Genomic DNA, 22,607 nt, shown 5'->3' with positions numbered 1-22,607 from the left:
CAATTTCATGTCTTGGATCCTCCATTCACAATAATCCTAATCCCATTTAGTATTAAGTAATTTGTACGGTTGAAATATAATTATTAAATAGCCTACGAATCAATTAGTCAGTTCATTCACCCTTTTAGCCACTTGATCTCTTAATCACAGTCAGGCGGCTAAGCAACCAGTGGATCAATCAACTGCTCATTCTGTTCAAAGATATTTGTTCGTACAGGAACAAGAAGGAGTCATACTAAATTAAGGGTTTGGTGCAGTCTTTACTGTATGATCTACTATTAGCTTCTCAAGGACTCTGCTTCATGAAAATTTTATTTACAATCACAAAATCATGTTTAGATCTTCAAGGACACTGGTTGACCACAGTTTGTTGGGAACAATACTGGTGATTCATGGTTAGGATCATTTTTGTTATATTTTGAGGATAAAATTCATATTTTGGGTATGAAATTCTTACTTGAAACTACATTTCTCGGGCATTTACAGTGAATCCTTCATTTAGTTCAGATGCCAAAAGTGGTGTTCTGAAAGTGCAAAGTTAAGAGCTTTCATTAAAGATTTCGGTGAGGAATATTTTAGTTCTGATGGAACAATTCTGTTCTGTAAACTTTGTGAAGTTAATGTTACAGCTGGTAAGGGATTTAATGTGCAACAACATTGTGATACGGCAAAACATAAAAATAAATTGAGGAAGCAGTAGGCAGGTCAGGTTTCTGTTGCGATATGAAGTGAGCCTGCCAAGTGTACTGAACATACTCCACTGATTTCCTGGCAAGCAGTAGGCTGGTCAGGTGACAGACAGCTTTTCCCCGAGTAAAATCCCAAGGATCAATTAAGCTTCTTCTCTCAGCTATTCCCAGAAAGACAAAATGCATTCACTTTTAACTAACACAAATGCAAAAATAAACAGCATTCTGATGACGCAGTTGATTGAACATGTACTTTTGTTCTTGGGGAGGGGGGCACACCACACACACTTCTGAGTATATAAATGTCACTTATCAATGCCGTAAACGCCTCATGGCGTTTATTTATTTGATTCCTCGGGAATCATCGACACATAACCTCAACCGTTAAACGAGAACACCCTATCATTCCGTAACCTGATGACAGCCCACCTAGATCGCTGTTCGCACACATAATCTTACAGCACCTCCAAGACTCCGAAGACTAGATTCACGCAACAAATTTTACCAACTCTCTCTCTCTCTCTCTATCTCTGCGCGAACTTGACTACAGCGAATTCTAGTAGCGAACCCAGTAAACTACGTATTGGCGGGAAAGAACAGGGCATCGATATATCAGGAAGATCCAGAATCGTAATCTTGTAGGAGCCTGGTAGCCGAATGGATAGCGTGCTGGCGTGCGGAGTACGAGTACGACATCGGCAGTTCGAGACCCAGCGGATTCTTATTAATTCTTAATTCTTACAGTAGTATTAAGTTCTAAATATAAAACGAGGGCAGGACTCAGGACTCAAACGATTTCTGATTTCTGCCCTCTAAAAATAATTGTGGGTTACCGGGAGGGTGGGGCGCCTAATATGATAGAATGAGGGGGGTTATGCACAAATATATAAAAGGGGGCTCAGTTGGGGGTATACCAAACATACAGACATCAAAGCATATGAGTCGAAAAAGAAACAATCCAGCGAAATAAAATAAATCAAACCATCAAACCTGCATGCTTGTCATGTAAGCTGTTGAGTGTGTTCGCAGACTGACTTGATATCTGAACAGGAAACCTGATGGTCCAATGAATGGAGTGTGTAATTACCTGACCTATAGGATGTACTTTAAATGTTGTGATTGTAAGTGTGAGATGATATGTTGACAGAAGTAAATGCAGTTTGGGATTGACATTATTGCTGTTTCCAGTTGGTATAGGTTTGTAGGCGTGGGTGGAGACTATTTGTGAAGTGATTTTGGTTTTTGTTATGTAGTGCTGTGACCTGCCGGGGTATTTTCTGTGCTTGTGGTGTGTTAAGCAAGGATAAAGGTTTTAAAACTTGTAAACTTGTAAGTTTGGCGTGTGGTGTTTGTTATGAATTTGGATTTGCTTGCAAAAATCTCATGCCCAGTAGATGACAGATTTGTTTGTTGATTTATTTGGCTGGATTTTTTCTTTCGACTCAAGTGCTTTGAACACATTTTGGTTAAAGATTGTTGATTGATATGATGTCTGTTTGGACCACCTTTGGCTGCTCCCTCATAAATATATTTTTGCATAACCCCCTCATTCTCTCATCTTCGGCTCCCCACCCACCCGTCCGTTAACCCTCAATTATTTTTTTAGAGGGCAGAAATCAGAAATCGGTTCAGTCCTGCCCTCGTTTTATATTTAGAACTTAATACTACTGTAAGAATCCGCGGGGTCTCGAACTGCCATTCGGCTGCCCTTCTGTTTCCCGCTCAATACGTAGTTTACTGGGGTTCGCTACTAGAATTCGCTGTGGTCAAGTTCGCGCAGAGAGAGAGAGAGAGAGAGAGAGAGAGAGTGTGAGAGAGAGAGAGAGTGAGAGAGAGAGAGTGAGAGAGAGAGAGTGAGTGAGAGAGTGAGAGAGAGTGAGTGTGTGTTGGTAAGCGTGAATCTAGTCTTCGGAGTCTTGGAGGTGCTGTAAGTTTATGTGTGCGAACAGCGATCTAGGTGGGCTGTCATCAGGTTACGGAATGATGGGGGTGTTCTCGTTTAACGGTTGAGGTTATGTGTCGATGATTCCCGAGGAATCAAATAAATAAACGCCATGAGGCGTTTACGGCATTGATAAGTGACATTTATATACTCAGAAGTGTGTGTGGTGTGCCCCCCTCCCCAAGAACAAAAGTACATGTTCAATCAACTGCGTCATCAGAATGCTGTTTATTTTTGCATTTGTGTTAGTTAAAAGTGAATGCATTTTGTCTTTCTGGGAATAGCTGAGAGAAGAAGCTTAATTGATCCTTGGGATTTTACTCGGGGAAAAGCTGTCTGTCACCTGACCAGCCTACTGCTTGCCAGGAAATCAGTGGAGTATGTTCAGTACACTTGGCAGGCTCACTTCTTATCGCAACAGGAATTTGGCACGTGGAAGATTGTTTTTTGTCCAACAGTTCTCAGACTTTTCCTGCGTAAGACGTAGTTTACTACTACTCTGCTATGACAAGGAGGTCGGATGAGTTCGCTGTTTTTCAGACGTTGCCGTCCCTGCCTATGATAAAATGGCGTGGGCGTTCTGCCCCTCTGTATTTCTTTGGTTGCTAGGATGCATTCTGAGTCCAGTGCAGATTTACTCTCATATATATATTGCCAGGGCGTGGAAGTTAATTTGAATTGATGTGTGTCATCTTTCCCTTGTGTGAAGGACGTAATGTGTGAAATATTTTGGTTGCATGGAGGGTTGGTTTAGTTGGCCAGTTGATTATTGATGAGGTGTAGAGTGCATTCGTAGTAGCAGTTACGACTGGTGTCACAATGCGGATATTTATTTTGGTATTTGGTATTGTTTCAGGTAGGAGTGCCTGCAAGCATGTGGGATACTATAGCCGTTGCCCACTTTTGATTCCTAGTGACCAAGTATGGGGTGTTCGTAGCATGCCTCACAATGCCACAAGGAAGACCTCAGGCCCTCGTGCGATTACCTTGCTTTCCGAGGAGGTGTACGGTTATAGATTTAGTGGGAGTGCCTAGTCTGTCTCAAAGAGTAGTTTGAGATCAGGGGATGTACTGAGTAGCAACTTTCATGTGAACTGTAGCTGTAGTGTGTGTTTACTGGTATCAACGAAGACATGGAGGACTAATTTGTCTGAATATCAGCGTTTCAGAAGATCAGTTGTGTGCGTGATGGGGAAGCAGCTTTTTTGGAGTTGGAGATGTGAAGAACCAGACAGAACGAAGCACCTGTAGTGTTTGTGACTTGGATAAGGAATTGCATTGTTCAGGTATGTTAGAGAGTAGAGTTTATTTACATTCCATAGATCCTTCTTAGGACTAAACCAAAGGATGGAGAACAAATTATTTCATACAATACATATAAACTTCAGTACTTTTGACACAATTACAAGGATGTGTTTCACACGTGAATGTACATAACCTTCAGATTCTGCAATTCAAGTATGAAAAATAATTTAAATGCAGGCTTGAACACCTTTAAATCATTTAGAGTTTTAATTGTTGGTGGAAGATCATTAAATGACTTGATACGCGTATAATACGTTCCTTTTTGACGTTTATTACGGTTAGCATAGACTATAGAAAAATTATATACTTGTAATTAATTTTTATTTTATTGTTGAGATTTGTCAAACTCCACTTACAAAATAAAAGTCTAGTCAATGATATGTTGGTGTCCATGAAACCCAAAGGTTCTGGAAATAAATATGACATGCGCCCTGATGTGGAGAAAAGGTGTTTAGAGTATTACAGTAAGTGCAGTACTTGAAAGTTACTGTAACTAAAACATTTGACTTCCCTTACCAGTGAATGTGGCCTGCGTTGTCACTCGTTATAACTTGAAACTGTTGCTTGTGTTTTCCAGGTCGTGGAGACAGCATGTATTGCTCTGAAGTCAAGCACGACGGATCCGTTACCGTCGTCAGTGCTGGGAAATAATTTGCTGTTTCTTGGTGGCATCCCTGAATTTTAATGAAGATGAGAATACAGTGCAGCAGCTTTTCTCCTGTCCAAGGTATATAAGAGCAGTTGGAGGCAGAAGAATATTGTAAAACTAACCTCATTCTTGATATTAAAAAAGTGTACAAAATAAAAGATGTTTTTCCAGCCTGATGGTACTAACATGACATAACAGATTGTTAATCACTGGCTTTTCAACGCAGAATTGTAAGCGAGTCCCATGGCAGTCTATGAGGCACTGGTATAGATCTTTCTCTGAGCACCCAGAACTCATTATTTACTGGTACAGTGAGCCTGTTAGAGGCTGTATCACAATTAGTTTGTGTTTAGTATCCTGCCAGTACCAGGAGGCATCTGCACGTAATGTATTTCTTTCTCATATCATAAACCCAGATTTCCCATTTTCTCTGTCCCTTTTACATCAGTTGCTGATTTAGGAAGCAGCTACTGCATTGGCCACTGTTGTGACCAACATTTTGTACACTGAACATTAGGATGTGAGTGTAATTATCTGTACTCATTGTGATTCGCCGTTGCAGTTCTGATGATCCACATGTGGAGATCTCCGCAGTCCATGGGATTGCGTGCAGATTGCAGGACAAGCAAGCCAGAGCCACTCACCAGATGGCAGTCACAGGCAAGTTCATCCATTTGAGTAAATTGTTTAATAAACTTATTTTCTGAATTGCAATGCCATTATTGAAAGAAGAAGACCTTTTTTCCTGAAAAGTAGTAAATGGTTTTAATGAAATAAAGAACTTGTCTATTTCTTCTATTGAGACTACAAAGAAACACTGAAGAACGTGATTTTTCTCTGCCAGTTTAAGGAACCACATTTTGAGGCTGACCTCCACATTGTTCTATAATTGAGAATGCATGGAGTGTACCTCCATGCTCCCACTGCCTCATGGCATTGCGCTTAGTCACAAGGATAACTGCAGCTGATATAGCGAACCATTAAATGTTTAAAAATCATAATCTGTGTTGGTTTTCTGTAAGTCCAAGTGGTGTTAGAACCCAAAGACCACTGTGAGAACCTGAAATCTCTCTTAAAACCACATTTAGTATGTGAACTTGTTGAAAGCGTCTGCTTCATATCTGGAAAAGCCAGTAAGGCCTGTTGTGTATGTTGGTAGGAGTGTTTGTTGCTGCAGCCATGAAAGAGTTACGACGGTGTGTTCCTTGTTTGTCACTACACAATGGTGGCGATATCTCAGGTAGCTGGTGAGTTCAGTTTTATAAATTTAGATTGTTCAACATTGAAACAATTTATATTACTGATGGTGAAGTTTCCACCTTTGCTTCCAGAAGGTATGATAAAGTGGCATTACTGATGGTGATATGGAAAAAAAAATCTAATTGCTACGGCTACCTCTTGCCCCTTGTCGGTTGAATTCACCTTAGTAGTAGAAGTGCTACAGATGTTGGCTGTGTTGTAGTGGCTTGCCATTTCTTAATCTTTCATTTAGGTCCTTTCTCCATGACATCAAAACAGGCGAACCTGAGGGGCATGGACCGACTGGTGTTTGTAGACTCCCTTGCTGTCATAATGGGGCACGAGGAGAGGGAGCCGTGTATCTTGGAGACAGCGATCAACATCCTCGGCTCCAAACAGACGGCAAGCGAACTGTTCGTTAAATATCCACTGAATCAGTGGCAACAGAAGTTGCGTGGGACTGACGTGATGTGTGTGAGTTGTAGAGTTTGTAGTTGCAGTATTATGACGTGTGGAATAATGGCCCACTTGGCGAATGCTTTAAATTTGCTGGGGGGGGGAGGAAAGAAAGTCTCCAGTATGAATCTGTGAGTGAGGGAGTTCAGAATTTGTCAGGTCGCTGGTTGTGACCCGTATTTAAAGTTAACTTGTGAATGGGTTTGTAATGAACTTGACAGAATTTGTCTTCTGAAAATGGAAGGTGCTTGTTCATTGGCTAAGGTAGGAGTGTTAACTGCTTGGTGAAGTAAAACTGTGTGCTCTTAGAAGAGTGTGATGTCTTGATTTCTTGAATGTGACTGTATTTTCTCTTTCTGGGAGTAGCAGATTACGAGAAACAGAATGATCCTTCAGATTCTACTGAGCACCATGCTGTTTGTCACGTGACCTGCGTACTGCCAGCCAGACAAGCATTGAAGTACGTGCGGCAACAGTTGGCGGACCGACTTGATGTCAGAAGATTAAACCTGCTGGGACAAAGAAGGAACATCGTATCCGCAAGAAACTGATATCAGTCTGAACGAGGCATTCGTTGTGTGAGTACATGAGCATTAGAATGTATTTGATGTGGTTGTCGTGTGAGAGAGATGAGTCTGTCCAATTTTATTAGGTACTTCAGATGTTGTGAACTTAAATGTGAGATTTGATATGTTGAAAGACCTATGTGCGGTGAGAGATTGGCATAATTGCAGTATCTGTGGTATGCTAGAGGCATTCATGATTCTCTAGTGAATATATTGTTCATAGGACATCAAAATTGGAGGTTAGGTATATCTTGTAGACGAGGGTGGTGACTATTTGTGATAAGGTTTTGTTAATGAGTGGTTTTGTTACATGTGTGATGTGTGTAGTGCTGTGGAGCCTTTAATGTGATGTGTTTACTAATTAATAAGTGAGTAATTGCCAAGGTGAGGAATTTAGTTTTGTTGACGTGTGAGTATTGTGCACAGTGACCGGAGCTGCTGGGATATTTTCTGTGCTTTTGGTTAATTTTGAGCAAGGGGATCGGTTATGAAACCTTTAAATTAGGTGATGTGTTGAATGTGATTGCATTTTTTTTCTGGTAATAGCTGCAGAGAAGAAGCTTGATTGATCCATGGGACTTTACTGAGGTTGAAGGATGCGTCACCTGACATGACTACTGCTTGCCAGGAAAAGAGTGGAGTATGTGCAGAAACACTATGGTGGCTCACTGATATGACGACAGGAAATCAATCGGCTGTTATCACGAAGGACCTCATGTCTGCGAGAGATTTATCTCTGTGTCAACTTGACATGCATTGTGTAAGTATACGAGAAATATGATTATCAGATGTGCTAATTCATGATTCACACAATCAAATTCTTTGGCAAGATAGCGAAATATTCCACCAACATGCACTTCATTATTTAGTTCACTTAAGATTTTGTGTGTAAAATTCAATAGCACGTTGTTGCATGTCTTTTTGAAAATTTTTTAGAGAATGCCGTTGGTAATGAAACTGGTCTGTAAGTAGAAATACCTGTCAATTTAGGTAAAGATCTTGTTTATGTTTACAAGATGTTTTGATATCTGCATTGGAACAAGTTTCACAGTTTGAAGGACAGTATTAGGGTGTGGTGTGGAGTACTGGCAGACCTAATAATATAATAAGGTTGCTTCACTGTCTTAACCTAAAATAGACCCATGACAAAAAATGTCTTCTCAAAATGGAATGTGAATTTATTTGCTTTACATGAGGTGTAGGGGCCGTCAAAGACATGTATTTCTTTAATTGTTTGATGTTAGTATTCTACCATACTGACTAAAAGACTAGCAAAGAAGAGTGATGGGAGACGACCAATTTGGATTCAGGAGAGGAAGAGGAACCAGAGATGCCATCGGAGTTATGAGAATAATTTCAGAGAGAGTTCTCGATGTCAAGGAAGAAGTATGTGTCTGCTTCATCGACAGGAAGAAGGCTTTCGATCGAGTAAAATGGAAGAAATTAATGAGGATCCTACAGAGAATTGGAATTGATTGGAGAGATAGAAGACTAATCGAAAACCTGTACATGCAGCAGAAAGTCAACGTGAGACTGGACTCAGGAGACACCAACAGCGTTGAGATAGGTAGAGGTGTAAGACAGGGATGCTGCGTATCACCACTTATTTTTAACCTGTACGGGGAATGGCTTGCCAAGGAAGCTGTGGAGACTTCAAAATTGGAGGAAGATGATAATGACTGTAAAGTATGCAGACGACTTGGTAGTATTGGCGAAGGAAGAGGAGGAATTACAGAACATGATGGACAAGTTAGTGGTAACAGGTAGAGAGTATGGAATGGAAATCAACATTGAAAAATCAAAGGTAATGAGGATGGCACCGAGAGCAGAACGTTGTAGTTGGAAACCAACGGCTGGAGAATGTGGAGAATTTCAAGTACTTGGGAAGCATAATCACGACGGACGCCCTATGCACCAAGGAAGTAAAAGCAAGGATAGCCATGGCCAAGGCAGTTTTCCGTCAAGAAGAGGATACTTCTCACTAACAAGTTGGGATTGGAGATGAAGAAGAAACTAGTGAAGTGTTACGTATGGAGCAGAGACCTGGACACTCAGGATGAAGGAACAGAAATACCTGGAGAGTTTTGAAATGTGGTGTTGGAGAAGAATAGAGAAGATCAGGTGGACGGATCGAGTTACCAACGAAGAAGTATTGAGGAGAGTCGACGAGCAAAGAAACATTCTGCAGGCGATTACACGAAGGAAAGGTAACTGGCTCGGACATTACGAGAAGGAATGGGTTACTGAGTGACATCATCGAAGGTCAGGTTGAAGGAAAGCGAGGACTGGGAAGAAGACTGATACAGCTAACCGACGATCTGAAACAAGGAAAGAAGATGAAGTTCCAGGAATTAAAATGAGAAGCTGAGAATAGGGAAAACTGGAGAGTTCTTTTTGGGCAAAGCAATGGACCTGTTGTAAGACAGAACACTGAATAATAATAATAATAATAATAATAGTATTCTACCATGTTTTCCATTGGAGGTAGCTCTGCCTTCATTTTATGTGTTTGGCATTGGTATTTTAATTTGGTCAAGAAAGGGGCTTTCTAGGATAGGTAAGATAGCTGCCCTATCTCTCGGTGAGAGACTGAGGCCGAGTTTCTCTTTTTTGAGAGAGTGTTTTATTTATTTCTTGTGAGAGGTTGAGATATCGTTTGAGTCTTCGTTGTTGTGGTTTTGAACTTTGTAAATGTTTGCTCATGTTTGATTCTTTTGAAATTGATATTGTATTTATATCTCCTTATCATTGTTCATTTACATCCAGTTTACATAAAATGGGATTGCCGGTGGATGTAATGACACCAAGAACCTCCCCATTTTAACTTCAGAAAGGCCGATACTGTTAAAAGGTTTGTTTTCTTTCCATTTTATCGATGTCATTTCTGAGCATTGGCGATCGGTGGTTGGTATGTTTGACTTATATTCTGTGTTTGTGTTTCATGTACGCCAGTGCATCGGACACGTACCAGTGGACGCGGCGTGTTCTGGAGGGGACTCGAAGCGAAGGGCTCTTTGTGCGTGTGTTGCGGTATCGTTCATTAGCTTACTTTGAATGGCGTATGGTGCAGTACTTGGTGCAACGTGCAAAGGTAGTTGATTTTTTCGATCATGTAGAGTTATTATTGTCTCTAACGGAGTCCGTCGAACGCAAAGGAATTTTGAAATTTCATTCTGAATTGAAATCAGACATTGACATGTGCCCTCTGTTGGCTGTTTAGAACGGTCAAAGATGTAGGCAGATTGCGTGTAGCCCCATTAAATGTAGAGTATGACACACTCTGAGTAGGTAAAGTATTTGAGTTTGGTTGACCACGAGGCTCACCACGGCAAGTGTCAGCCTCAAGGAGAGACTGAGGCAGAGTGACTTATTTTTTAATTTATTTTAAGAAGCAGAGATATGGATGGAAGGAAATTGGTTGCATTGTGCATTTCGCTCTGTTTACTTGCCCCCTGGACCACCACCATGAGGCACGTGGAAGATTGTGCTGTCAATTTTGTTTTTTGGCGAACACTTCTCAGACATTTCCTGCATAAGACATAGTTTACTACTACTCTACTATGACAAGGAGGTCGGAAGCGTAGGCATGTATCCATCAGCCTTTAGTCTTTTCTGCTTGCGAAGAGGCACACCTACTTTCTCACATGTCACGCCACCTCTACCGAAATGTTCACTAGCATATGTATGTTTTTATTGTGGATTCGTTTGAATCAGGCCACCCGAAAAGGGTCACGGTGTAGTTTGCGTATGCTGCGTCTTCGAGATTTTCAGCTCTTGGAGGATAGCTTGGATTTACTAGGAGTAGGAGTAGCTGCGTTGGAATCAGGCTAAAAGAAAATGGTGATACATCATGTTCTGTAGGTTATAGAAACAGCAAGGTACGTGCTCTGCGTGAATAGGTAGCAGGATGCTGGCTCACTTGCATGAATTGTTGAGGGTGCGCCGTGTCCGTAGTTGGCTACGATCTCAGGTACACACTTTCGTTCGGCTATCCCGCATCTGCAGGGCTTAAGAAGTCTGGGTTAGAGTGCGTCAGTAGCTGGCCATCAGGCTAGTGGTCGACATGTATAGTTTTGTTGGGCGATGCTTCGTCCATGCCAGGCGACTGGTTGACGTGAATATCTTGCTTAGCCTAGGCTGCGTCTGTAGCCGTGTGCCTTGTCAGTTGTATGGGTTTGTTTGGTAATGCTGCATGTGCAGTGCTGTACCAGTTAGGTTTATGTTTGCTTGCCTACTTTGTGTCTGAAATAGGCCACCACTGTAGAGGTTTGTTATTAATCCTAGGTTGCTGCGGTAGCAATAAATCTTTTCACATGCTTAGTTTGGCCCAGCTGTGGCCGTAGAAGGCAACAAGACCACAGGCAAACATTGGTCAGTCTGGGTTGCGTACATAGATTCCTAGTGGCTGAATAAATCACAGGTTGGGTTGACAAGGCTCTGTCCGAAGAGATCGACTGTGTTGAAGGCCGCGTCCATAGCAGCTTACTGCCTTACTTGCATAGGTTTGTTGTGTCAGGCTTCGTCCAGAGGAGGATAATTTGTAACGTGGATATTACGATAGTACTAGGCAGTGTCCTTTGCTATGCTGCGTCCGTAGCTGGCTAATTGCTCACTATAATTGATATCTTAGGAAGTCTATCACAAGAATGATTGAAAGAAAGTGATTTAAGAAGAACTGGAGTGCACGGAAGCACAGAAAAGAATGTTTAAGAGCACATGAAATTTTGAAATATAATAAATTGTTTCAAATACAGAAAAATTGAATTAAATTAATTCTTAACGTTTAATTTAGATAGAAGAAAAATAAAGAAATTTATTTAACTTGTTCACTTTACTATGGTAATCTTTAAGCCGTTAAAACATTTCTGGCAAACACTTATTAAAGTTGAAGTAGTACATTATGTTCATGAGATGGGAAGCCATAAATGCAACAGATGATGCTTACATACACATTAACAGATCACCCTTATAGATATTGTGTGTCTATTAACCGACTAACAAAGTTCTAATTCTTCCTTCTACTGGTGATGGGTTCCTTCTGTTGCTTATGCATGGCCGGCGCACTGTAGCAGTAACATTAAGTGATCTGTAAATGTGTTTGTATTGTCATTGCTTCTTGTTTGTGCGAGGAAGCAGACAGGCAACTTATTTAAGAAGATACAAGATGATTTATAGTACAATACAACTGATAAAGATACAGAAGGAAAGATGCAATTAAGTAAAACTGAATTTAAAATTGTAGTATCATACAGTTGATATGTAGTTATGATAAAGTGAGGTCTGATGACAACTCCCTAAAATGCTACATTCTTAGAGGCATAGGTTGGTGTGGCTAGGCTACGTCCACAGCAAGGTACTTTCTCGAGTGTATTGGGTGATTGGGCTATGCTGTGTCTAAAACAGGCTACCACCTGATTGGCATAGGTTGTTTACTTTAGTGTGCGTCCAAAGCGTGAATAGGTTCTTTAGCCGAGGCTGCATCAAGTACGTGGGAGTCGTATGTTGGTCAAGGCTGCATCTGAAGCAGGTTAAGGCTATCGGTAATTTTTGCGAGGCAAGCGAGCTACATCCTAGCGTGTTTAATTTTCTGATAGTTGGCTGCGTTCTAAGCAGGATACAGGCTCAATTGCATAGATTGGTTGGAGTAGGCTACGTCCGTCGCAGGTTACGTGCTCAGTTCCAGATATGTTTGGCCATACTTTTTGACGTGAAAACGTTCGAACATTCGAACTAGAATATAATAGTGACGAAAATTTAGAACTGTGATGTGCGTACCTTCAGAAATTCTTTAAACTTGAACTAGTGAATAATTTGGACAAACCAACCACGCAAGGGAAAACTTGTATAGATTTGACATTTGCAAGAGGTATTCAAATAATTTCAAAGCCATATGTATCCTACTTCTCATACCACTACCCTGTATTCAATAAATGTAAGTTGCAAATGAATTAAACGATTCAAAACAAAAATTTTGTTTAATTTCAATATACACGATTTTTTCTGCAGCGATCTGCTCTGTTATGGGCATAATTTAGTTTGGCTGTGCTCTATGCTCAGGAGGCTTCTTACACATACTTGACAGGTCACCACCATTCACCGACCTCACTACGAACATATGTTGGTTAGGCAAGGCTTTGCTCGAAGCAGAGTTATTTTCCGTAAACCGCGTACGAAACAGATTACTGGGAGATGGCTGCGTCCGAAACGGGATACTACTGCATACGCTTTATTTAGTTGGGCTAGGCTGCGTCCACAGTTGTCTTCATTCGTTCGTCTAATCCGCTTCAGGTTGGTTGGGCTAGGCTGTGTCCGTAACAGCATACGTCCTTAGTAACTTAGGTTTGTTGGGTTTGGTTGCGTCCAAAGCAGGGTACTTTCTCATGTGGATGAGTTGATTTGGCTTGTCTGTGTTCTTAGCTAGCTACCAGTTCAGTGGCATAGATATTGTTTGACTAGGGTGCATCGGGTGCATCTGTAGGTGGCTGTATATTTGTTGTGCTAAATAAAAGCCATATATCCATTTCGTTACTTTTATTTCATTCCCATATCGCAAAGAAAATATTACCCGCAAACGCAGACATATTCGTAATGCTATAAAGCGTTGCACTAGATGGTATACCAAGTTATTATTAAGGGTTCTGAAATCCTTGCTACTATTCTTAAATTTATTTTCAATTTTAGCTTCTCTCAGCAACAATTTCCCACTTTGTGGAAACAAGCAGCTATTGTTCCATTTTTAAAAAAAGAAGACAAAACTGTTTCTGTTATAAACTATAGACCTACTACCATAATTAATAATGTTTCCAAAATATTTGAAATTATTGTACATACCATGTTTCTTATAATTTTAATTCTAAATGAATCCCTTGTCAACATGGTTTTAGTAAATCCAAATCCACCACTTCTAATCTGGTTACGTTTTTGGATTTATTTTCCCCTATAGCTTGTTCCCAGTCTCAAGCTGATGCATTTTATGTTGATTTTATCTTATATCTTAATTGCATCATGCTTGTGTTTCAATACAATACTTTTATTTTCCGTCGTTTACACAAGCTTATTGTTAAAATCATATAAAATCATATAAAATTTCACATAAAATTGTTACATTTTAAAATTGACGACATGTTTCGATATACAATCTTATCATCGTCAGGTCTATCAAAATTAAAATTAAAATCTGGTGTATCTGTTGCACTGCTTATATTGTTTTTGTTTTTACTCGTTTTTACTACATCTCCAGGCTTCTTCGATTTTATTTTTGGAGACGCGCCTGGGTGCCTATATCTGCAAAATCAATTTTAATTTTCATATCGTGATAAGGCTACCGAAATAGGAAATGGAATAATATTACTCTAATTTATAATATTTTAAGGAATTATTCAAATATATCGTATTACAAGCAAAATGAATGCAATCACAAAATATAAAGTATTATAACATACCGGGTTGTGTATGAGGTGCGTGTCCGTTGTTATTGAATGGCAGACAGTAACTGAGTTGTGAGTATCGTGTATGGCTATATATATTGGGTGAAAGTTGTTTAGGGGGTTGGGTCAATGGACTGTAGAATGTTAAATATCGGATTGTTCGTGTAAATGTTGCTGTCGTTTAATGCAAGGTTCTGTTTATGTGTTCTTTGTATATGATATTTCTCTATGGTGTCTCTATGTCGTTTATTTTGTATTATTTTTATAATGTCCAATGTATGTTCTATTTTGTTGTATGAATGTCCTGTGTTTAATATATGCTTTGCATATGCTGAATGGTCTTTATTATGTTTTATTGCTGTAATATGTTCTTTATATCTTTGATTAAAGGTGCGTCCAGTTTGGCCTATATAGGTTAACGGGCAATCATTGCATTTCAACCTATATATGCCTGGTTTTTCGTATTGATTTGTTGTATCTATTTGTGGTTTTTGTTTCAAGATGTTTTTTATAGTGTTTTTTGTTCTAAATGCTATTTTTATGTTATTTGTTTTAAATGTTTTTGTTATATATTTGGTTTCTTTTCCTATATATGTGAATGTGGCCCATTTGTTTTGTTTATTTTCGTTTCCGTCTTCATTTATGTTGTTTATATTGTTTATTTTATTTTTGGGTTTTACTTCATGATTATTATATCCGTTTTCTATTAGAATTTGTTTTATTGTGTTACATTCAATTTGTTTGTTTACTGTGGTTATGGGATATGTATTTTTCCTGTTTATTAAGTAGTTAATAGCCATCTGTTTATGTTCATTCGGATGGCATGAAGAGGCATGTATTATGGTGCTTGTATTTGTGGGCTTTCTGTATATTTTGAATTCGAAGTTATTTTCGTTTCGTATTATAGTTAGATCTAAATAATTTAATTTGTTATTTTGTTCTTTTTCTAAAGTGAATTGTATATTTTGATTTATGTTGTTAAATTCATTTAAAACATTTTTTATGTCTGTATTTTTTCCATCAAAAATCATGAGTATATCGTCAACATATCTACTATAGTATTTAATTTGATATTTATTTAATATATTTACTATGTAATCATGTTCGAGATATTGTAAGAATATTTCAGATAATATGCTCGAGGTGGGAGCTCCCATAGGTAATCCTGTTTCTTGTTTCCAATATTCATTGTTGAATTGGAAATAATTTTGGTTAATAATAATGTTAGTTATGTTTGTAATTTCATTTATTAGATCTGTATTTATATTCTGTCTATTTAGAATATCTCTCACAACATCTCGTAGCATGCTTGTTGGAATATTTGTATACATATTATTGATGTCAAAAGAACAAATTTGTATATTTTTATTATTATGAAAATTTAGTTGTTGGATTTCATTTATTAATTTTATAGAATTTGTTATATTAAAGGTATTTGGTAAATTACAATATTCTTTTAAAATGTTTTGCATTTTTATTGCTATTTTATATGCAGGGGCTGATGTCCAATTTATTAATGGTCTGATAGAGTATGGGTTCTTATGTAGTTTAATTTGTCCTGTGATGATTGGTGCGGTGGCGCTATGATTATAGTATTGTGTTTTGGGATGGTTAAAAATGTTATTACACTTTTGGGTTATTTTTTGTATTTCCTTTTGATATTTTAGTGTTGGGTTTTGTGTTAGTTGTGTGAATTCATTTTTGTTTATAAATTGAGTGATGTATTTTTGGTATTGTTCTATAGAGAGTATTATGATGGTTTTTCCTTTATCTGCTTGCGTAATTGTTAGTTTATTTTGTTGTAATTTTTGTTTGATATTTTTTATTAATTTCCATTCATTATTATGTGTTTTATTATATTGATCGTTCTTTTTGTTTTGTTTAATTAGGTGTTCAATTTTGTCTGCTATTATGTGTCGTATATGATCTTGTTTTTGTATAGGAATTAGATTTATTGCAGTTTCTGCTTCCAGTGCTAGGTTTGTGATCCATGTTTTATGTTTATGATGTAAATTGTATTTTAAGCCTTTGTTTAGTAAATTATATTCATTTGGTGTGAATTGAATATTTGTTAAGTTTTTTACGCGACATGCGAAATGGTGTGATGGTTCATTTTGTTTGTATTCGTTATTATCTTCGTTTCGTGTTTTACTTATTAATGTTTTTATTTTATTATTTTGTTTCTGATATACTTTAGTCAATTCGGTTTTTAATTTTTGTATTATTTCATTTTCTATGTCCAACCATACATCCTTCCATATGTTTGCAACTTCTAAATGTTTTTTATAGGTTAATATGTTTAACTGATATTTCTTTTTGTATAATTGTTTAATTTCTGCTTTTATATATAATGTTTCTGCCTTTCGTTGAATTATTTGTATATTAGGATTATTTCCTTGTATTTTTATTTTTACATATTTCGGTGTTATTCTCTCCTTTAAACATAGTTTGTTAAACCTAATATTAGCATTGCACTTCAATACCTTACGTTTTAAATTTAATAATTGATATATGCAATTTATTTGACAATTGTACAGCTTATATCTTAATTGCATCATGCTTGTGTTTCAATACAATACTTTTATTTTCCGTCGTTTACACAAGCTTATTGTTAAAATCATATAAAATCATATAAAATTTCACATAAAATTGTTACATTTTAAAATTGACGACATGTTTCGATATCGAAGATAATAACGAATACAAACAAAATGAACCATCACACCATTTCGCATGTCGCGTAAAAAACTTAACAAATATTCAATTCACACCAAATGAATATAATTTACTAAACAAAGGCTTAAAATACAATTTACATCATAAACATAAAACATGGATCACAAACCTAGCACTGGAAGCAGAAACTGCAATAAATCTAATTCCTATACAAAAACAAGATCATATACGACACATAATAGCAGACAAAATTGAACACCTAATTAAACAAAACAAAAAGAACGATCAATATAATAAAACACATAATAATGAATGGAAATTAATAAAAAATATCAAACAAAAATTACAACAAAATAAACTAACAATTACGCAAGCAGATAAAGGAAAAACCATCATAATACTCTCTATAGAACAATACCAAAAATACATCACTCAATTTATAAACAAAAATGAATTCACACAACTAACACAAAACCCAACACTAAAATATCAAAAGGAAATACAAAAAATAACCCAAAAGTGTAATAACATTTTTAACCATCCCAAAACACAATACTATAATCATAGCGCCACCGCACCAATCATCACAGGACAAATTAAACTACATAAGAACCCATACTCTATCAGACCATTAATAAATTGGACATCAGCCCCTGCATATAAAATAGCAATAAAAATGCAAAACATTTTAAAAGAATATTGTAATTTACCAAATACCTTTAATATAACAAATTCTATAAAATTAATAAATGAAATCCAACAACTAAATTTTCATAATAATAAAAATATACAAATTTGTTCTTTTGACATCAATAATATGTATACAAATATTCCAACAAGCATGCTACGAGATGTTGTGAGAGATATTCTAAATAGACAGAATATAAATACAGATCTAATAAATGAAATTACAAACATAACTAACATTATTATTAACCAAAATTATTTCCAATTCAACAATGAATATTGGAAACAAGAAACAGGATTACCTATGGGAGCTCCCACCTCGAGCATATTATCTGAAATATTCTTACAATATCTCGAACATGATTACATAGTAAATATATTAAATAAATATCAAATTAAATACTATAGTAGATATGTTGACGATATACTCATGATTTTTGATGGAAAAAATACAGACATAAAAAATGTTTTAAATGAATTTAACAACATAAATCAAAATATACAATTCACTTTAGAAAAAGAACAAAATAACAAATTAAATTATTTAGATCTAACTATAATACGAAACGAAAATAACTTCGAATTCAAAATATACAGAAAGCCCACAAATACAAGCACCATAATACATGCCTCTTCATGCCATCCGAATGAACATAAACAGATGGCTATTAACTACTTAATAAACAGGAAAAATACATATCCCATAACCACAGTAAACAAACAAATTGAATGTAACACAATAAAACAAATTCTAATAGAAAACGGATATAATAATCATGAAGTAAAACCCAAAAATAAAATAAACAATATAAACAACATAAATGAAGACGGAAACGAAAATAAACAAAACAAATGGGCCACATTCACATATATAGGAAAAGAAACCAAATATATAACAAAAACATTTAAAACAAATAACATAAAAATAGCATTTAGAACAAAAAACACTATAAAAAACATCTTGAAACAAAAACCACAAATAGATACAACAAATCAATACGAAAAACCAGGCATATATAGGTTGAAATGCAATGATTGCCCGTTAACCTATATAGGCCAAACTGGACGCACCTTTAATCAAAGATATAAAGAACATATTACAGCAATAAAACATAATAAAGACCATTCAGCATATGCAAAGCATATATTAAACACAGGACATTCATACAACAAAATAGAACATACATTGGACATTATAAAAATAATACAAAATAAACGACATAGAGACACCATAGAGAAATATCATATACAAAGAACACATAAACAGAACCTTGCATTAAACGACAGCAACATTTACACGAACAATCCGATATTTAACATTCTACAGTCCATTGACCCAACCCCCTAAACAACTTTCACCCAATATATATAGCCATACACGATACTCACAACTCAGTTACTGTCTGCCATTCAATAACAACGGACACGCACCTCATACACAACCCGGTATGTTATAATACTTTATATTTTGTGATTGCATTCATTTTGCTTGTAATACGATATATTTGAATAATTCCTTAAAATATTATAAATTAGAGTAATATTATTCCATTTCCTATTTCGGTAGCCTTATCACGATATGAAAATTAAAATTGATTTTGCAGATATAGGCACCCAGGCGCGTCTCCAAAAATAAAATCGAAGAAGCCTGGAGATGTAGTAAAAACGAGTAAAAACAAAAACAATATAAGCAGTGCAACAGATACACCAGATTTTAATTTTAATTTTGATAGACCTGACGATGATAAGATTGTATATCGAAACATGTCGTCAATTTTAAAATGTAACAATTTTATGTGAAATTTTATATGATTTTATATGATTTTAACAATAAGCTTGTGTAAACGACGGAAAATAAAAGTATTGTGTTGATTTTATCATTTATTTACTTCCATCATTTTGTTTTCTATATTACTCCATATTTATTAATGTTTTCTTTAAATCATTGCTTTACAGACTAATAATGAACATCAGATGAACCACGCCATATAAAAAACAATACCTTCGTTCTAATATATAAGAGTAATTCTGATAAGAACATCTTCCATAAACTGCATAACATTGTAAAGGATTGTAATTCGAGTTTTAAATTTACCAATCTAATTTATACCTGAAGACGGTTAAATATAACCGAAACATGTCGTAAGAGACGTTTCAATTTGTAAATCGATCATTCGATGCGGAACGTGAAATGATATTTTAAATATTTTATATTTTACCATCTTATTATAAATTGTGATTTGACATTTATCAGTGTTGTTTCGCATGTCTTACGTTTGCACAAACTTGGTGACTATGAACTGTCTGCTGGTTATATGATTGATTTCTTAGTTACCTAACCAGCAGACATTCGCAAGTACGTTATTCTGGAGTTTTGTCATTTCCTTTTGATTTATTGTCTGGTATCTTTCAAGGATCTGTATTAGGACCTTTGTTGTTTAATGTGCAATGTCATTAAATTGTAAGGCCATAAAGTCTCCTCAATATAGTTCTTTACTTTGAAAGGACGCAGAAAGCTTAAAGAATTAGAAAAATGTAAACTTAAAAAAAATTTGAAAAATTTCAAAATTTTTGGGTTTTGTGTTTTTTTTTGACAATTTCCAGCAATTTTAGTTTTTTCAAAAAAATTATGAAAATTTATGAAAATGTCGAAATTTTTCCCATTCTATACCTACCAGAAACGTTGAATGACACCCAGTCCATGCGAGACTCCGTCTGTGCAGCACCCAATCTCTGCTTCTCACGGTCTCGGCCGGGCTGCCCATGGGGCCTTTCCCGCGAAAGAGTTCCCGGCGACCGGCCGACCATTGTATCTGTCCCCTCTTCGAGGCCTGCCTCGCTCGCGGCACTGCGTTCTCAGCCACCCGTAAATCAGCAATCGCCGGTCGTGCCTTCACTAACACTTATTTTAAAAAAAATATATAAATACGTACATAAAAATGTATGTATGCATATATATTGTTATTTTTTATTCTTACCAAGTCGGTATCGCCGAGGGGTTTGTGGTGCCAAGCAAAACAGAAAACTACCGCGCGCCGTCTGACTTTGCCTCAGAACGGGACCTGCTGACTACGACGCACCGCCGGACATTGACTCGGAACTCGACCGACCAAGTAGCATGCACCGCACTCGCGCGCACACACAGAAGCCACGGCAACGTACTTTATGTGATTTCTTATTATATTATGTTTTTACTCTTTTTTGATTCTACCAAAATTTCTTATTCTCTCAAAAATATATATCCATATTTATATACACATGCGTATATATATTCTTAATTTTATTCTTATGTAGTCGGTATCGCCGAGGGACTTGTGCTGTCAGGCAACGCGGAAAGTAGCACGCACCGAAGAAGTTAGCCAGTCAGATATCACGCACCGTGTGACTTTGACTCAGGCAGCCAACTACCGCACACCGCACACAAACGAGACACGGTAAGCTGCTGATGTTTATTTATATTTTAATTTTGAGTTCCCCCCCTTCTCTTATTGTTTCATTCTTCGCACTGCGTCGTACATGGACGGTCGAGCTCTGCGGCTATGTCCCACGGTGCGTGGTAGTTAAGACAGTCGAGCAAAATCCGTCATAAATAAATCTGAATCTGCCTTCAATGTGTGGATAATGGCAACCCATATCAACATGAGTACCATCAGACATACATGAATGTACAAAAGAAATGTATTTAATCTCGATCTTATGTGTACATGGGATATACGGATGTCCGCACGTAGGAACGTTGAAACTTCGATATCAGCAGACGTGCGTGATTACACCAAACGCACTGATGGTAATGTTTGGCATGTATTGCCTTTCGTCAGTGGTCCCCAACCTTTTTTTGCCCAAGGGCACATTTCAGAGTTTATGAGATCGTGGCGGGCGCCAACCAATTAACAAAGCCAAATTTTCTTTTCTCTGGACAAATAAGATATGGACACCAAATAATACACAAAACAACACGACGTTTATTGATACAAGAAACCACGCAATCAAAAATACGTACTTTTATAAGTACAATTATTATTACTCAAGTGGGAAGTTAGTGTGATGTTTGGCATTGCATTTCAGCGGCCAGTTTTTCAAATTTGGGAGAGTAGGATGATGTTGCTGCTCGCAATCGTCAAGATGGGCATTGGTACGTAGAGAACTGTGCTTTGATTTTATAATGTTCATGGTTGAACGGCCTTTATTATTCAGTATAACCTCTTTCCGTATCAACGCGGGCACCGCGTTGGGGACCACTGTTGTACATTATTTCGCCCTCACATCTTCATCAGTTATCAGAGTGATTACTCTCTTGTAACATTGATGTCACTGTTAGGTCAAGGTCATGACACAGACACTACCACTTCCAAGACAAGGCAGGGGATTCTTTTAGCAATGACGTGCGTGATTCAACCGAGACACTACCACTTTTAATACAAGGCAGAGGTTTGTTTTGGCAATTACGTACAAGATTCACACACGAGATTACCTCTTCCAAGATAAGGCAGGGGTTTCTTTTAGCAATGACGTGCGTGATTCACACAAGACACTACCACTTTCAATACAAGGCAGAGGTTTCTTTTGACAATGATGTACGAGATTCACACAAGACACCACCACTTTTAATACAAGGAAGAGGTTTATTTTAGCAATGACGTGGCAAATCGTCCACAAATCGAACAAAAGTAAGAATTTTTGAAAATTTTCAACTTTTAATTTTTTTCCGAATTTTCCGAAAATTTTTGGTTTTGTGCGCATTTCAGAAGGTTTGCAGCGTTTTTTGATTTTTCGAAAAATTTGAAAATTTTTCCTTCTAAATTTGACCTGTCCCATCCCTATCAGGACTAGACTCCCAAGTCTTGAGAAGTCACTCGTCCCAAGTCTTGAGAAGTTCTTGTCCCAAGTCTTGAGAAGTCACTTGTCCCAAGTCTTGAGAAGTCACTCGTTCCAAGTCTTGAGAAGTCACTCGTCCCAAGTCTTGAGAAGTCA

The 22,607-nt window shown here is 37.1% G+C and overlaps 1 protein-coding gene across 16 annotated transcripts; it reads left to right on the top strand.

Annotated features, from left to right (window-relative positions):
• Positions 1 to 2,601: 2,601 nt before the first annotated feature.
• On the top strand, positions 2,602 to 21,247 carry LOC147870392 (transcription-associated protein 1-like). 16 transcript variants are annotated; one of them, XR_015533464.1, is made up of 10 exons: positions 2,602 to 2,616; positions 3,488 to 3,917; positions 4,514 to 4,663; positions 5,148 to 5,245; positions 5,745 to 5,832; positions 6,078 to 6,298; positions 6,647 to 6,858; positions 7,393 to 7,606; positions 9,799 to 9,937; positions 20,931 to 21,247. XR_015533464.1 is itself a non-coding variant. In XM_087342269.1 (9 exons), exons 3-5 carry the CDS (start codon positions 5,233 to 5,235, stop codon positions 6,244 to 6,246), a joined length of 270 nt encoding a protein of 89 aa, XP_087198395.1. In that variant the 5' UTR covers positions 3,289 to 3,917; positions 4,514 to 4,663; positions 5,148 to 5,232; the 3' UTR covers positions 6,247 to 6,298; positions 6,650 to 6,858; positions 7,393 to 7,606; positions 9,799 to 9,937; positions 20,931 to 21,247. The 16 variants fall into 16 exon arrangements, 7 of the variants coding, with proteins under 7 accessions (XP_087198392.1, XP_087198395.1, XP_087198389.1 ...); XR_015533460.1 differs by lacking the exon at positions 2,602 to 2,616 and adding an exon at positions 2,632 to 2,646; XR_015533462.1 differs by lacking the exon at positions 2,602 to 2,616 and adding an exon at positions 2,686 to 2,700.
• Positions 21,248 to 22,607: the final 1,360 nt, after the last annotated feature.

Source organism: Zootermopsis nevadensis, unplaced genomic scaffold (genome assembly GCF_977971745.1).
Source record: "Zootermopsis nevadensis isolate Lab colony 2312 unplaced genomic scaffold, Znev_1.0 Znev_ptg000283l, whole genome shotgun sequence".
In the NCBI taxonomy this organism is placed as follows: Eukaryota; Metazoa; Arthropoda; class Insecta; order Blattodea; family Termopsidae; genus Zootermopsis; species Zootermopsis nevadensis.
Note: the sequence above shows the minus strand (reverse complement) of the source record. Positions and strands in the feature narration are given on the sequence as shown.